This window comes from Alexandromys fortis, unplaced genomic scaffold, assembly GCF_014885135.2.
Source record: "Alexandromys fortis isolate MF-2015 unplaced genomic scaffold, M_Fortis_MF-2015_v1.1 scaffold_243, whole genome shotgun sequence".
Taxonomy (NCBI): Eukaryota; Metazoa; Chordata; class Mammalia; order Rodentia; family Cricetidae; genus Alexandromys; species Alexandromys fortis.
The window spans coordinates 551,773-566,155 of NW_026068121.1; the positions used below are offsets into that span (position 1 = coordinate 551,773).

General features: G+C 54.8%; 1 protein-coding gene across 1 annotated transcript; it reads right to left on the bottom strand.

Annotated features, from left to right (window-relative positions):
- Nucleotides 1-7,730: 7,730 nt before the first annotated feature.
- Ticam1 (TIR domain containing adaptor molecule 1) lies at nt 7,731-14,367 on the bottom strand. The gene is made up of 2 exons (XM_050125178.1): nt 13,799-14,367; nt 7,731-10,345 (listed from the first exon to the last, which is right to left on the bottom strand). The coding sequence occupies exon 2, from the start codon at nt 10,220-10,222 to the stop codon at nt 8,024-8,026; it is 2,199 nt and encodes a 732-aa protein (XP_049981135.1). The 5' UTR covers nt 10,223-10,345; nt 13,799-14,367; the 3' UTR covers nt 7,731-8,023.
- Nucleotides 14,368-14,383: the final 16 nt, after the last annotated feature.

A 14,383-nucleotide genomic window follows, 5' to 3' on the forward strand; every position in this document is an offset into this window, starting at 1 on the left:
ATCATCTGGCTCTGGACCTGGCTCTGCTGGACATCCCTGGGAGGGTTGATCCAGCAGCTCCCAAGGGGTTCTCCTTGGTGGGAACAACAGAATCAAAGATTTCCTGCCAAATCCCTACAGGGTCTGCCTGTCCTTCACTATATGGTGTCTGTGATTGGACAAGCCTGTGTACCCCAGCCAATCACAATAGCCTGTGAGTTAGCTGCGGTGATTAGTTACGAGGTAGCCTAGAGACCTGTGGTTATAAGGTTGGAATTCTGGGGAAGAATTAACCACTAAAGCAGGGTTTGGTGCCTTTGGGAGGCAGAGGCAGCTGGATCTCTGTGTGCAGGGCCATCCTGGTCTACAGCCAGGGCTACTAGAGAGACTGCCCTCCAAAACAAAGAGTCATGCAGGGGAGATGACTCAGTGGGTAAGAGCTTGCCACCTGTGAGACTCCAACCCCTCAGAACACAACACCGTTATAGGTGGGCAGAAAGACTGGGAACAAGGAAGGAGAACCCTAACCCCAGTGTGGGGGTGCCAGTCACAGGTGGGTGACATGTCCCCATTTGACGCCACACCCCATCACAACAGACGGGCGCTTGGTGCAGTGTTCTCTGTTCATATGGAACAGGGTAGTGGCACAGACTGTCCCTTGAGGCTGCACCAGTGTCTGCTATTTCTAGGTAGGGAGCATTCCCGCCCCAGGTTAAACATAGTCCGGTATGGAGCCATGTCACTGGGCACTCGGCCAGTGGTACAGAGGGCCCAAGAGGATGGCAGGAGGATTGACGGGCATAGCAGGTGTGGGTGAGGAGGAGGTGGGCCTGGCCCTGTGCATTTGAGACTCCACACCCACAGCCTGTCAAGGAGTGAGAGTAAACCAGGCACGCCATCACACCCCTTCAGTTCCAGCAGGGGAGGCCCGGCTCCCTGTGTTCCCTGTGCAGTACAGGACAGCCAGGCCTACAGTGAGACCCTTTCTTGGGGACAGAAACAAACTCCAAGTGAGCTTGGTTGACCTGCAGAAGCTCTCTAGATCACCCACGAGTCTCACAGCACGGCCTTCCAGGCTCTTTCCTTCTTAGCTGAGTGCTTGCTCACTTTTTAAATTATGTGTGTTTCGGGGGGCATGTGTGTGAGCGCAGGGTCTGCAGAGGCAGGAAGTGTCAGTTTGCCCGGATCTGGAGCTGTGCTTTTTAGGCAGCAGGCTCATGTAGCCCAGGTTGCCTCATCTAGAGTGCTGGGGTGACAGGCCTGCGCCATCGTGCTTGGTTTGCAAAGCTGTCTTTATATATACACACAGTTTTTAGCATATTGATACTTCAGGGGTGCACAGCCATTGCCATTTCCAGAGGTCCCCCAGAAGCTGATTTTCAGACCTGGGGGGAGGGGTCAGCAGTAAACATTGTGGATGGAGCCCTGGGACCCAGCCCCCAGCACTGAGAGAAACACTTTTTAAAAACTAACGTTGACTTAACAAACGAGAGCTCTGGCTGGAGAGATGGCTCAGAGGTTAAGAACATTGATGATACGGAGGACTTGAGTTCAAGTCCTAGCAACCACACAATGGCTCACAGTCGTATATAATGAGATCTGGTGCCCTTTTCTGGTGTGCAGGCATACATGTAGAGGGAACACTGTATAATAATAAATAAATCTTTATACAAAAAGGAGGACTGGCAGGGAAAGATGGGCGGGATGAGTGAGGCTGGATCGCCAGCAGAACCAGAAGGATAGAACCCTCAAAATTAGAGTTCGATGTGGGCGTATCAAAGCTGCAGAGCCGCGGTCAGAGCATTGATCTGCTCACATCTGGTGAGGGGTCCGAGAGCCTAAGTCTTCAGGGAGAAGAAACCCCCTTCTCGCTTCCCTGAGATTCTGACCACATCCCAAGGCTGCTTAAAGGCCTGGGCCACAGGACAGGCTAAAAATAAAAGCCTCGCCCTGGCATCTGGCAGGAGACGGCACTCTTTGGGTGCCCATCTCAAGGTAGAAAAGCCCCACTCAATCTCACTTTGCAGTCTTGGAGATGGATGCCACCTCTCTGGGCCGCAGATTTGGAAGGAACACTGTGCCCCTCCGGGAAGCATCTGGATGGCCCCTATTGCTGCTTTTGCCCCAGGGCAGAAACACTCAGCTGTCTGGACTGTGTTTGTGATCTCAGGTTGCTGCTCTGGGTGCCCCGATTGAAAGTCTGTTCATGGTAGCGCCGCCTTGGCATGTCCCATCATCCCCCACACTCTTTAACATGTTATAACCATCCCACAGCCCAGGCTGAACACAAACTCGCTATGTAGCTGAAGTTGACCTTGAACTGTTGGTTTACTGGGGATGGGCCCCTCAGAAGCTCCACACTCCTCCCCAGCTGTGCCCTGCAGCCCCAGGTGGACTCATTCCCACCTGCCTGCCAGTTCCTACTGTGCCCTCAGCATCCTCACCGCTGGCCTTGGAGCTCACAAAGGTGGAGGCAGGGACCACAGCAGGCATCACATTAACTCCCGTCTGCAGCTGAGAGTCAGCCATTTCCTGATCACCTGCTGAGTACCAGAGGGTGGGCAGTGAATAGTGGAGTAGTGTGTGATAGTGGGGACCTGTGGGAGCCTAGGTAGGTAGGGTCTAAGGGGGTTTTGATTTGGGGTTTCTGTGTTTGCTTCGGAAATAGGGTCTCACTATGTAGCCCAGACTGGCCTGGCATAAGTTTTAGTTTGTAATTTGAAAGGTTTTTGTTGAGTTAAGGCCTCTCAAGTGCTGAAGTGGCCACATGAGCTTCTGGCCTGGGTTAAAGGGCTGACCTGAAGTGAGTCTGGGCTAGGGGTGTGTGTCAGCAGCGCAGCATCTGTCCGTCTGTCTGGGGGGTGTATCAGCAGTGCAGCATATGTCTATCGGTGTGTGTGTAGGCAATGCAGCATCTGTCTGTCTGTCTGGGGTGTGTGTCAACAGTGCTGCATCTGTCTGTCTGGGGTTGTGTGTCAGAAGTGCAGCATCTGTCTGTCTGTCTGAGGGTGTGTGTCAGCAGCGCAGCATCTGTCTGTCTGTCTGGGGTGTGTGTCAGCAGTGCAGCATCTGTCTGTCTGTCTGGGGTGTGTGTCAGCAGCGCAGCATCTGTCTGTCTGTCTGGGGTGTGTGTCAGCAGCGCAGCATCTGTCTGTCTGTCTGGGGGTGTGTGTCAGCAGTGCAGCGTCTGTCTGTCTGTCTGTCTGGGGGTGTGTGTCAGCAGTGCCGCATTTGTCTGGCTCAGTAAGGGCTCTGAGTTTGATCCCCAATGCCAGAAATAATCGTGTTTGTGCACACGTATACACATGTGGATACGGATGTACACACACACACACACACACACGTCTGGAGGCCTGGGGTGTCAGCATTCAAAGAGCTGCTCACCTTGGCTGTTTGGTGGTTTGTTGGGTTTGCATTTGTGTGTGTTCTCTGTTGTGTGTGTCTTTATGTTGTGTCTGTGTGTCTCTGTATATGTGTGTATGTCTGTGTGTGTATGTATGTTGAGTGTGTGAGTGTCCACACACATGACCCATCTGTGAAGCTCAGAGAACAACTCTGGGTACTTGCCTGGGTTTGTACATAGGCCGGTAGGCTTGGCCACTAGTGTCTTGCTGTCTGAGCCCTCTACTGGCTGATTTTGAGTCATTCTCACTGACCTACAGCACAGGTTTGCTGAGCGGGGCTGACTGGGAACCCCCCTGCCTCTGCCTCCCAGCGCTGGGATCCTAAGTGTGCACCAGCTGTTTCACTCGTGCAGGATCAGGAGCACGTTACCCACTAAGCCCTCTCACCGCAGTGAGAGGAGGAGGAGAGTGCCACCCAGAGTTGCATCCAAGTCCTTTCTTTCTTTCTTTCTTTCTTTCTTTCTTTCTTTCTTTCTTTCTTTCTTTCTTTCTTTAAGATTTCTGTCTCTTCCCCCCCCCCCCCCCCCCCCCCCCTTTCCCCCCCCCCCCCCCCCCCCCCCCCCCCCCCCCCCCCCCCCCCAACCCCACCACACCCCCCCCCCCCCCGCGCACGCCCCACCCCCCCCCCCCCCCCCCCCCCCCCCCCCCCCCCCCCCCCCCCCCCCCCCCCCCCCCCCCCCCCCCCCCCCCCCCCCCCCCACTCCTGTCCCCCTCCCTCGTCAGCCCAAAGAGCAATCAGAGTTCCCTGCCCTGTGGAAAGTCCAAAGACCACCCACCTCCTTCCAGGTCTAGTAAGGTGAAAACAACCTGTAGGAACCCACTGTGCCCCTAGGGCTGTCATCACCTTCCAGAAAGTTCTCCCCGGTGTGGGCAGAAGCCAGGAGGGCCTTGGCAGGTGGCACAGCTTCCTCTTTTCAGTTCCCCGAGTAGGGCCCACAAGGCTGGTTGGAGCCAGGTCATGGTAACCCTGGACTCAGCCCAGCAGTACACTTGGGGCCCAGGAAGGGGCGTTGCCAGATGCTTCTAGAACAAACTGCAAAAATGAGCAGAAGCCTATTCCTGTCCCGGCTCACCCCAGCCGTCTACAGACACGGGAGCCACTCCTCTGCCTGTGAGGCCACCAGGCCTCACCACCCCTGAGTTGGAGCCCTGGGACCCAACAGAAAGAGAAGACTGTTAGCTTGTGCTGTGACCTCCACACACCTGCTCACATAAAAGAAGTGTAAACACATTCTGCCCAGGTCAAAACCCAGCCACACAGACTTGGAGAGAACATTTGGAAAACAATCCCTTAAGAACGTCCAGCATGGGGCGGGGGGGGGGGGGGGGGGGGGGGGGCTGGAGAGATGGCTCAGAGGTTAAGAGCACCAGCTGCTCTTCCAGAGGTCCTGAGTTCAATTCCCAGCAACCACATGGTGGCCCACAACCATCTATAATGAGATCTGGTGCCCTCTTCTGGCCTGCAGGCAGAATGCTGTATACGTAATAAATTTTAAAAAATCAAAAAAAATGTCCAGCATGAATCCTAGGAGGTAGGGGCAGTTGGGTCTCTGTGAGTTTGAAGCCAGCCTGATGTTCAGGACAAGCAGAACTACAACATGAGACCCATCCCACCCTACCCACCACCCAACAGAAATCACAAAGGGCTAGCTAGGGCCACACCCTGCTGAGGCATTAGGGACATTAGGGACCCTGGAGGTCAGAGAATGTCCAGCCAAACTTCCAGCCCCTCAGACTTCCTCTTCCAGAAACTTCCTTTAATCAAGCCACCAGTTCTGCCCCGTGACAGCCCTAAGACTGTAAATGCGCAGACACGGCCTTGCTGTGTCCCAGTGTCCAGCACAGCGCAGGTCCACGCACAGCAGGTACGAAGTAATGACTCATTAAGAGTTCATGTAGGTTAGAGCTGTGGCTCAGAGGTAGACCACCTTGTCCACCTCCACAAACAAATTTAAGAGGGAACCGTGTAGAAAATGAATGCTTTTTGACTTGAGACAGGGTCTCCCACAGCCCAGGCTGGCCTCAAACTTGTTAAGTAGCCAAGATTGGCCTTCAATTCTTGGTCTTTTTTTCAGTCTCCCAAGTGCCAGAATAATTAAATTACATTTCTTGCTCTACTGTGGGTGTGCGCGTGCGCCACTGTGTGCATGGCCCTTCCCGTGTGGGTCCTGGCAAGGGAACTCAGGTCAGGAGGCTTCATGACAAGCACCTCTACCAGCTGAGCCATCTCTCCGGTCCCTGTCCCCGTCCCCCGCCAAATCCAGGGGGAATGAATTGACAGGGAGCTCTCTGCCCTTCCCTACCTGTCCTCCCTACACCTACACCCCCTTCTCACTCCCCCCCCCACTGTACCCCTAACACGCTCTGTCCTGCCCCAGGGCCTTTGCTTGGGCTCTCCTGTCCACGTACACCGCAGGACAGGCTGTCACCTCCCTGCCCATTCCAAGTCCCTTCTAGCTTTCCTAAGTCCCCTGGCTTTCTTTACTTTCTTTACTCCTTTTCCTCTTCTGCACCCTGGAACCGCGTAGCAAGAGCCCAGCCCCTTTCCAGCCTCTGACCCCAGCAAACGGACAATCCCACACACCATCCGTCAGATGACTTCACTGCATACCCGCCCTCCCAGAATCTCCGACCGGTGCTGGTTTCACTTCAGCTCTGCCGTGCACAGAACAGCCCTGACCAGGTCTGACTCAGAGACTGAAATAGCGAGGGGAGTGATTCATGCCCTCCTGCAGCATCAGCCAGGGCCTGGAACAGCCCTCAGGCTTGGCTGTTTGTGGGATGAGCCCCGCAGTTGCCCATCCTGGGAAGTCTGGCATTGTGCTCCCCTAAGTTCTGACTAGAGTGATGCTGAGAGCCAGAATTTAGTGCTGGGCCTCAGTTCTCCCCATCTGTAAAAATGGGTCCACATTTCACAGAGAGCTGGGATGTCTGGGCACATTAAAATCTGGTTTTCTGAGACAGGGTTCGTCTGTGTAGCTCAGGCTGTCCTGGAACTCACTATGTAGACCAGGCTGGCCTAGAACTCACATAGACCCGCCTGCCTCTGCCTCCCAAGTGCTGAGATCAAAGGTGTGTGCCACCAACGCCTGGCTCACTCAGGGCTAGGTAGAGAGACCTCATCTCGAACTAAACCCAAATAAATAAAGAGTGGGGGAAACAGGATAAATAAATGATAAGAAAAGGAACGCACAGGGATGGCTGAGTGGTTAAGAGCAGTGGTTCAGAGACCCCGAGTCCAGTTTCTAGCAACCACAACTGTAGATCTATAACCAGCTGCTCCCAGCCTTCCTAACGTGGAGACCCTTTCATACAGTTCCTCATGTTGTGGTGACCCTCAACCACAGAAATGTTTTCTCACTACCTCATAGCTGTAATTTTGCTACTGTTATGAATTGTAATGTAAATTTCTCAGCTTTCCAATGGTCTTAGGTGACCCCTGTGAAAAGGATGTTGGGCTCCAAATGGGTCGCGACCCACAGGTTGCGAACCACCCGTAAGTAGTTCCATGAGACCCAATGACTTCTTCTGGTCATTGCACAAAGACAACTATATACATAAGACACAAAAGCAAGTAAATAAAATCCTTTAAAAAATAAAGGAGTGCTTACTGTTCTTGCAGAGGATGCTGGCTGGGTTTCGAGCACCCACAGCAAGGGGTTCACATCTGCCTGTAACTCTCTGACTTGCAAGGTGTACATAAACTCACATAACCTCGCATGCATACACATAAATAAAAATAATACATCTGTTTAAAAAATTAAAACCAATAAATAAGTTGAGGTGAGACAGCAGAGGGTCAGAGATGCAGAGTCGCACAGCCTTGGCTGAACCTCACCGCACGCTCACACGCCAAGGAAAACCCGCTGTAGCAAAATCTGTCAAATGATTTTAAAAAAACAAACAAAAACTTTCTTTTACTGTATGAGCGTGAGTTTGAAGTGTCTATCACAGGGACCCACATGGAGGAGGAGGCTCAAACAGGTTGTCCTCAGACCTGCACACGTCTGGCACACATGTAATACATAAATAAATGCACAGAACAATCAAAATCACCAGAAACCCCCCAGTGTCTTTTTTTCTTCTCCTTTCCTGACATTACAAGACTTTCTGCGATATGGCCGCCCACCGCCACCACCAAAAAAGCCTACATTTCCTAGAGTCCCTTGCAGCAAAAGGCCACATGTCCCGCGCTGACCAATGAGATAAGAATTCATCTACAACTTCCGATTCCTGCCTCTCAGGGAGCCCGCTGGCTCTTGTGCTTTCAGATTCCAGCCCTGGCGAAGCTGAGTCTCCTGCTGGTTTCTTGTGGGCGGTTGTGGGTGGGGGACGCTGGCTCATGACTCAGCTGCCAATAACTTTATTATAAAGACAGGACTCTCTCCATTGCCCCAGCACTGCATCCTCCCCAGAGACAGCACGTGCCACACTGAATGAAGGTCACTGTAGCTGCCGGGAGCACCTCGGAGGAGCCCGCGGCCCCATCCACTTCTTACCACCTAGAGGATGCAGGTTGGGGTTCCACAGAGTCCTGTGCAATGTCCAACAGAATTCTGGGTTCCCAGGCCCTGAGTTTACAGTTGAGGTCCAATTCATGGCCACTGTGTGCACCCAAGAAAGTGTCCCTTCTCCCACTGTCACTCCGGATCAAGCAAGGATTCTCCTTGGTCATTCGGAGGACCCAAGCAGGGTTCCTCCAGACACTCCGTCTTGTCGTCCATCGACTGGGCCCCCGTCTGGCCCCACATGTGGTTGTTGACCCCCAGCTGAACCATCTGGGCATGATGAATAATGAGAGGACCTGGAGTCTGGGGGGCTGCTGAAGAGGCAGGTGGGAAGGGTGGGGACTGTGGGGAAGAGACTGGAGGCTGCGGGAAAGACGGAGGCTGCGTGAAAGACGGAGGCTGGGGGAAAGGTGATGGAGGCTGCGGGAAAGATGGAGGCTGCGGGAAATAGGGGAAAGCTGGGGTACCACCCTGGCGTGGATGTGAAGATATTGGCTGTGGACATCCTAGCCAACCAGGAAAGAATGTAGGGGTCCCCAGTGACAAGTCCTTGCCGAAGACCACCCGCAGGTTGTCCATCTGTGCCTGCCAGGCGCTGCAGCTGTGGACATAGGCGGAATAGGCAGCAGACATGGCAGCCAGCCTTTGCCGCTCGGCATCTAGCTGTGTGCTCTGCTCCTTGAGGGCTCTGGCCTCTTGCTCCTTCTTCCAGCGCATCCGGTGTGCCTGGAGCTTCTGTGGTTTGAAGGTGTTCGCCACCTTCCTGGCAAAGATCGGGGAGTGTTCATCCAGCCACACAAGGCTGTGGAGCAAGCTGGCCGTGTTGGGGCTGAGCTGGGCCTGGGAGCACTCCAGCGGGAGGAGGGGGATCACACAATCCTGCCTTCCCGACTGAGTGAGGCTGTTCATAAGGGCATGATTGACTTGGTGCAGGCTCAGGCGACAGTCGAAGTTGGTGGTCAGGAGCAGGATAGTGTATCCCGAGTGGTCGATGGCATCTTGGAGACAGTGCAGCTCTCCACGCCCAGGCACCTGAAATTCCTCACAGAAGGTGGCCCCGTCGGGCACCCCAAGGGTCTCCAACTTGTCCCGGATACGTAGGGCCACGTGTTCATCAGCCCTGGCGTGGATGACCACGAAGTTATAGAATTTCTGCTCAGATGTTTCTGAGTGACCCAGAACGGGACACGTGGGGGCTGGGGGAGCAGGACAGCTGCTGGAGGAGCAGGTGGAGGGCGGAGGGGAAGGAGGCAGTGTACTGGAGGTCTGGGAGGACGATGGCTGTGCAGGGGGGCTGGACGTGGTGTTCTGCTGACTATCATCTCCAACAGAGCCCAGAGGAGACATCTGACTCGCCACAGACAGCTGCCTTCTAACACCTTCTGTGGGTGGCAGGAGAGACTGGGAACCTTTAGAACCCTCTGTGCATTCAACCGGGTGGTGGACACTTGTGTCTGGAACAGCCAGAGAGTCAGGGAGAACTGCCGAAGTCACCTCAGGGGACACCTCTGGGACCCCAGTTCTGTGTGGTGACCCCAAGGGAACATTGGTCTCCACTGACGGGGGCCAGCTCACTTCCTCAGGTTCTTGGCAGCCTGCAGGGACAAGCTGAGACTCAGGGGAGGCCTGGGGTGTGTCACAGAGTTTGCTGGGTCCATGGGTTCCACGTTGTGGACAGAGAAAGGGCAGAGTGGGTGACTGGCTGATCTCCAGGTGGCTGGCCAGTGAGGCCATGCTGCCAGTGGAGTGTAGAGAATGCCCCTGGCTCCAGTCTGATGATGTGTCAATGGGTCGAGGCTGGCTTCTGGTCACTGAAGGAGATGCTGAAGTTGGCGGCAGGCAACCCTGATCAGAATGTAGTGGCTGGAAGCCATGGGGGTCCCCCATGGTGTCTGAACTACACCGATCCCAGGCCTCCTTCTGGAGTTGGCCCAGCAGGTGGTCACCCTGGGAGGCAAGGTCATGGAGGGCCACCTGGTAAGCCATGTCCCTTGTGGAAGCTGGACACAGGTTCTCCTCAGCCAGCAGATGGTACAGGCGAGCCACAGTCCAGGATAAATCTGGGGGCTCCTCGGGGCCTTCTGTGTTGACCTCGCCTGCCCACTGGTGGGCTACTAGCTGGGCCACTGTGTCTGCTTTCAAGGACCGCAAAGAGGACCTGGCCTCTGTGTTGTGGCCCAGAGCCAAGAGCACCATGGCGTGAAGAAGCTTGGACTCCTGGCTGCCTGGGTGCAGACTCTCCAGCTTGTGTTCCAGGTGGACCAGCCTGTCCCTTCCCACTGCTCCTAAAATGCCTAAGACGCCATGGAGCGATGGGCCCGGGTTGGCCATGGGTGAGGAAGGATGAAGCCTGGAGCCACAGAGGCTGGGGCGGGTGAAGACATGTTCCAGACCGACAGCCTCCTGCACGCGTGTCCCCGGCTGTAGGGGATCCTGGAGGATGGTGCAACAGACCTGTGGGAATGGAAGTTCACCGTGACTCACCCCAGCACTGAGAGGCTTTCTCTGAGCTCCAGGCCAGCCAGGGCGACAGAGCGAGATGTCTCCAAACCAGCAGGAAGGCTGTGGTCAGAGGGGAGAGCACTGGCCGAGCATGCAGAGCCGCGGGCTCCGCAGGTTCCACGCCCAGTGCTGCACAGCCAGGTGTGGAGAGTGAACTGGCATAGAGGCTTCTCACAGGGACCCTCAGGTGGGAGGACCAAGTCTGTCACTCATCCCCACTCTGTCTTCACGGTTGAGACGAACTCAGAGGCTGTTAGTCCTAGTGCCCCTGACACCAGTCTTGCATCCACAGCCAGGCTGGGATGGGGCTCACTCCTGTCCCACCCCAGTGCCCTGCTGGCTTCTCAGGCAGGGACAGGTGTGGCCAAACAGTCCTAGCATGGAGTGGGTGGAGGCCAGCGCCTACTGGGTCCACAATGCCTCACAGAGAATGAGCCAGACATGTAAATGTCTGGGCTACTCAAGAGGGACCTGGTCTAGGGCAGAAGTCTACTCACCATTCAGTCAACCCACAGACTTTGCACACAGATGACTGAAAAGTCTTCAAAGACTGGACTTTGAGCAGCAGAGGTGGGCTGGGCCCAAGGCCCAGGTCAAGGGAGTCAGGTAGGCAGAGGGAGGGGGAGTGAAGGCAGATGGCAGACCAGGAAGGTGTCAGAGAGGCTGCTGGGAAATTGAGGCAGTCAGGTGTGAAAGTGAAGACAGCCGCAGTGACAGTGGGAACAAAAGAAACAGAGCTAAGCCTGAGAAAGGAGCTACATTCACAGTGGACCAGCTGTCCATCATGGCTGCAGACAAGACTAAGCTCGGAAGAGGGTGGGGAACTCAGGGAGTAAGGCTCATGTTGGCGGATCTGAGCATTGTGGGCCTAAGACAGAGACAGTACCTGGACAGGACGTGGGAATGGAGAAGCCTGGGTTGAGGGGAATGGACATCCAGGGGAGGACACAGCTCATGCAAAGGCCCCTGTGGCAGGGGTCAAAGTCCTACCAGATAAACCCCTGTTCTGGCCTCCCCACCACACCAAAGCCTTGTACCACATGTAGGTACATGTCCTCATGTCCCTCCTTCTCCCCCACACCTGTGCAGTCTCTTCATAGACTGGGTATTGCTCACAAAGCCTGGGCACTGCCATCGGAGATGCTGCACATGGAGAGGGCACACACGCTGGCATCAGGCAGAGCAACAGGAAGTGATAAAAAAAATCACCTAAGGTCATTTCGAGAAATAAAAGTGCCATGGAGGAAATGAACCTGGGGTGGGGGATGCCCTAGGGAGGGCAAGATCAGGCTGCAACCCTGGCGGAGGTGAGCTAGTTCAGAGAGCTCCCTTGGAGAGTGTGTGAGCGCAAAGGCCCTGGGGCGCGGGACTCAGCCTAAAGAGCAGAAATGCTGGCCTGTTGGAGCAGAGAGTAGGCCAGATCAGAGAGAGAGGACCAGGGCAGCTTTGACCCCGAGGAAGGTAGGCGCCCTGGAAGGCTGTGAGCAGAGGCCCTACCTAGGAAGGAAGCCTTTGTGAGGTTAGACTGTTGGATTCGGGGGCACCAGGCAGAGGAGACAAGCAGGGCTTGTTCCTCTCTCCCTCGTCTCTCTGTGCCTGCTACACTGTCATTTATATGCACTGTCCTATCTCAGGGGCAGCGTCCCTCTCGGGTCATATCCTCAGGGCAGTCCCCTCCACGGCAGGGCACTCGCTCCGCACCCACTGAATTTGACTCCATGTTGTGGAAGAGCCATCATGACCCATACCAGACCCCAGTGTGGGCCCCAGCAGGAGCAAGGCTCAGGTACAGCTCTCTCTGTCTAATTCCCATATCCAGAGTGCCTGACACACAGTGGGTGCATAATAAATGCTGACTGAGGGCTGGCAAGATGACTCAGTGGGTAGGGATGCGTCACACTGCCAAGTTGGATGATTTGAGTTCAGTCCGTGGACCCATGTGGTGGAAGGAAGACAGAAAAAAAGTTAAAATTACTAAATAAACAAATCCCAGCATTCAGGAGGCAAAGACAGGCGGGCAGATCTCTGAGTTTAAGGCCAGTCTGGTGTACAGAGCAAATTCCAGGATAGCCAGAGCTACACAGAGAAACCCTGTCTCTAACAACAACACTTATAAATAAAATAAGCATTCGGTGGAGGAAAAAACTCAGCACGTGAACAGGATAGTACCTGGTACACAGTAGGTGCTCAGTAAGTGCTTACTGAGGCCTGGAGACACAACTGAGTGGCTGGGGTGCCTATCTGTCATACATGACGCCCCGTGTTCAACTCCCAATGCCAAATGGGGACAGGGTTGCGGGGAGAAAGAGACACAGAGTGGAGAGAGAAATGTTATTGACACAGCTAAGCAATGAACAGGCAATATATAGCAGGGCGCACAGTATTTGGGTATTTGAGGAGTTTTTGTTTTGTTTTGTTTTGTCTTGTTTTGCTTTTTGGTTTTTCAAGACAGGGTTTCTCCCTGTTGCCCTGGCTGTCCTGGAGTTAGCTCTGAAGACCAGGCTGGCCTTGAACTCAGAGATCCTCTTGCCTCTGCTGGGATTAAAGGCTTGCCCTACCACCTCCCTGGAGCAGGAGGGTGTCTTGAGATCAGGGGCAGCCTAGGTGAGTTCCAGGCCAACCTGGTCTACATAGTGAGAACTGACCTCAAGATACAAATAAATAACATAGCATAAATGACATAAAAATAAAAGTAATTATTTTTAAGAGCGGGGTGGAGGTACTCAGTGGGTAGAGCTCTCATCCAGCATGTGTGAGACCCTGGGCGACGTCCCTAGCATGAACTAGGACTGGTGGATGGTGGGGGGAGTGTGGATGAATGGATGGGAGAATGGGGTCCCTTTCTCTCCTGCCTGGCCTCCCTCTGGCAGAAATGGCAGTCTCTTGTGGCACAGGGTCCCCTCCCCCAGTCTCTAGGGACTGTCAGCTTTGGGACTCAGGCACTGAGGGCTGCCAGGGGACTTGGAGTGGTTCCCAGGCTGATCTTGCATATACCAGGGGCAGCTGGCTGCAGGAGCTGCACCAGGCCAGTCCCTACACCTAGCAGACAGGGCCTGTATTAGTCTGGGGACAGGGATTTTGACAGGGGACATTGAGGTAGAGAAAGCAGATCTGGTCAGGAAAAAGAGACCAGGAGAGGGATTTGGGGGTGGGGAAGGTGGGAGTTTGCTGTGTGGCTGGGGGAGACCTGGGAGCTGGAAGATCTAGGAATTTGGAGGCACTGGGGACTGAGCAAGCACCAAGGATTGCAGGCCTGGGTTGGGCAGGAATTGGGCTGCAGATCTGAGTGTCCACGGGAAACAGCTTGAGGAAGCAGAAAGGGCTGCAGGTGGGGGCCCAGCATGCCACCCAGGCTGTCCACGGCCCTCCAGGCCCGGCACCTGTGTCCCCTCTGTTTCATCCTACCTGGCTGTGGAGTCCTGGGCTGGTGGATTTCAGGGTCCTTGGTGGCCGCTGGAGGAGGAGGGAGAAGAGGGAACGGTTCCACCCCTTCCGTGTGGGGGAGGAGCAGATGAAGTCATCTGTGTCCCGCCCCAGAAGGGAAAGTCCCCAGGACTCCCCGGACCTAACACTGCCCTCTGCCCAGTGCCACGGTGCCACGTGGAACAAGGCAGAGCTCCAATTGTATGGAGCCAAGGCAGGGGAAGGAGAAGCCCCCACCCCAGAGACCGAGGAGCTGGTGGCCACAGACCTCAATTAGTGACATATACTCTGGGGATTCGCAACGCACCACGTGGCTAAATTCACAGGAACCCTGGTGATTTATGCCTATTAGTCCAGCACACTGGAAGCTGAGTAGGAGGATTGCCTGAGTTTCGATCAAGCCTAACCTACACAGTGAGACCTCCATCTCAAAACTAAATTAATAGGCTGGGTGGTGGTGGTGGTGCACGTCTTTAATCCCAGCATTTGGGAGGCAAAGGCAGGTGGATCTCTGAGTTTGAGGCCAGCCTGGTCTACAGAGTGAGTTCCAGGACAGCCAGGCTACAT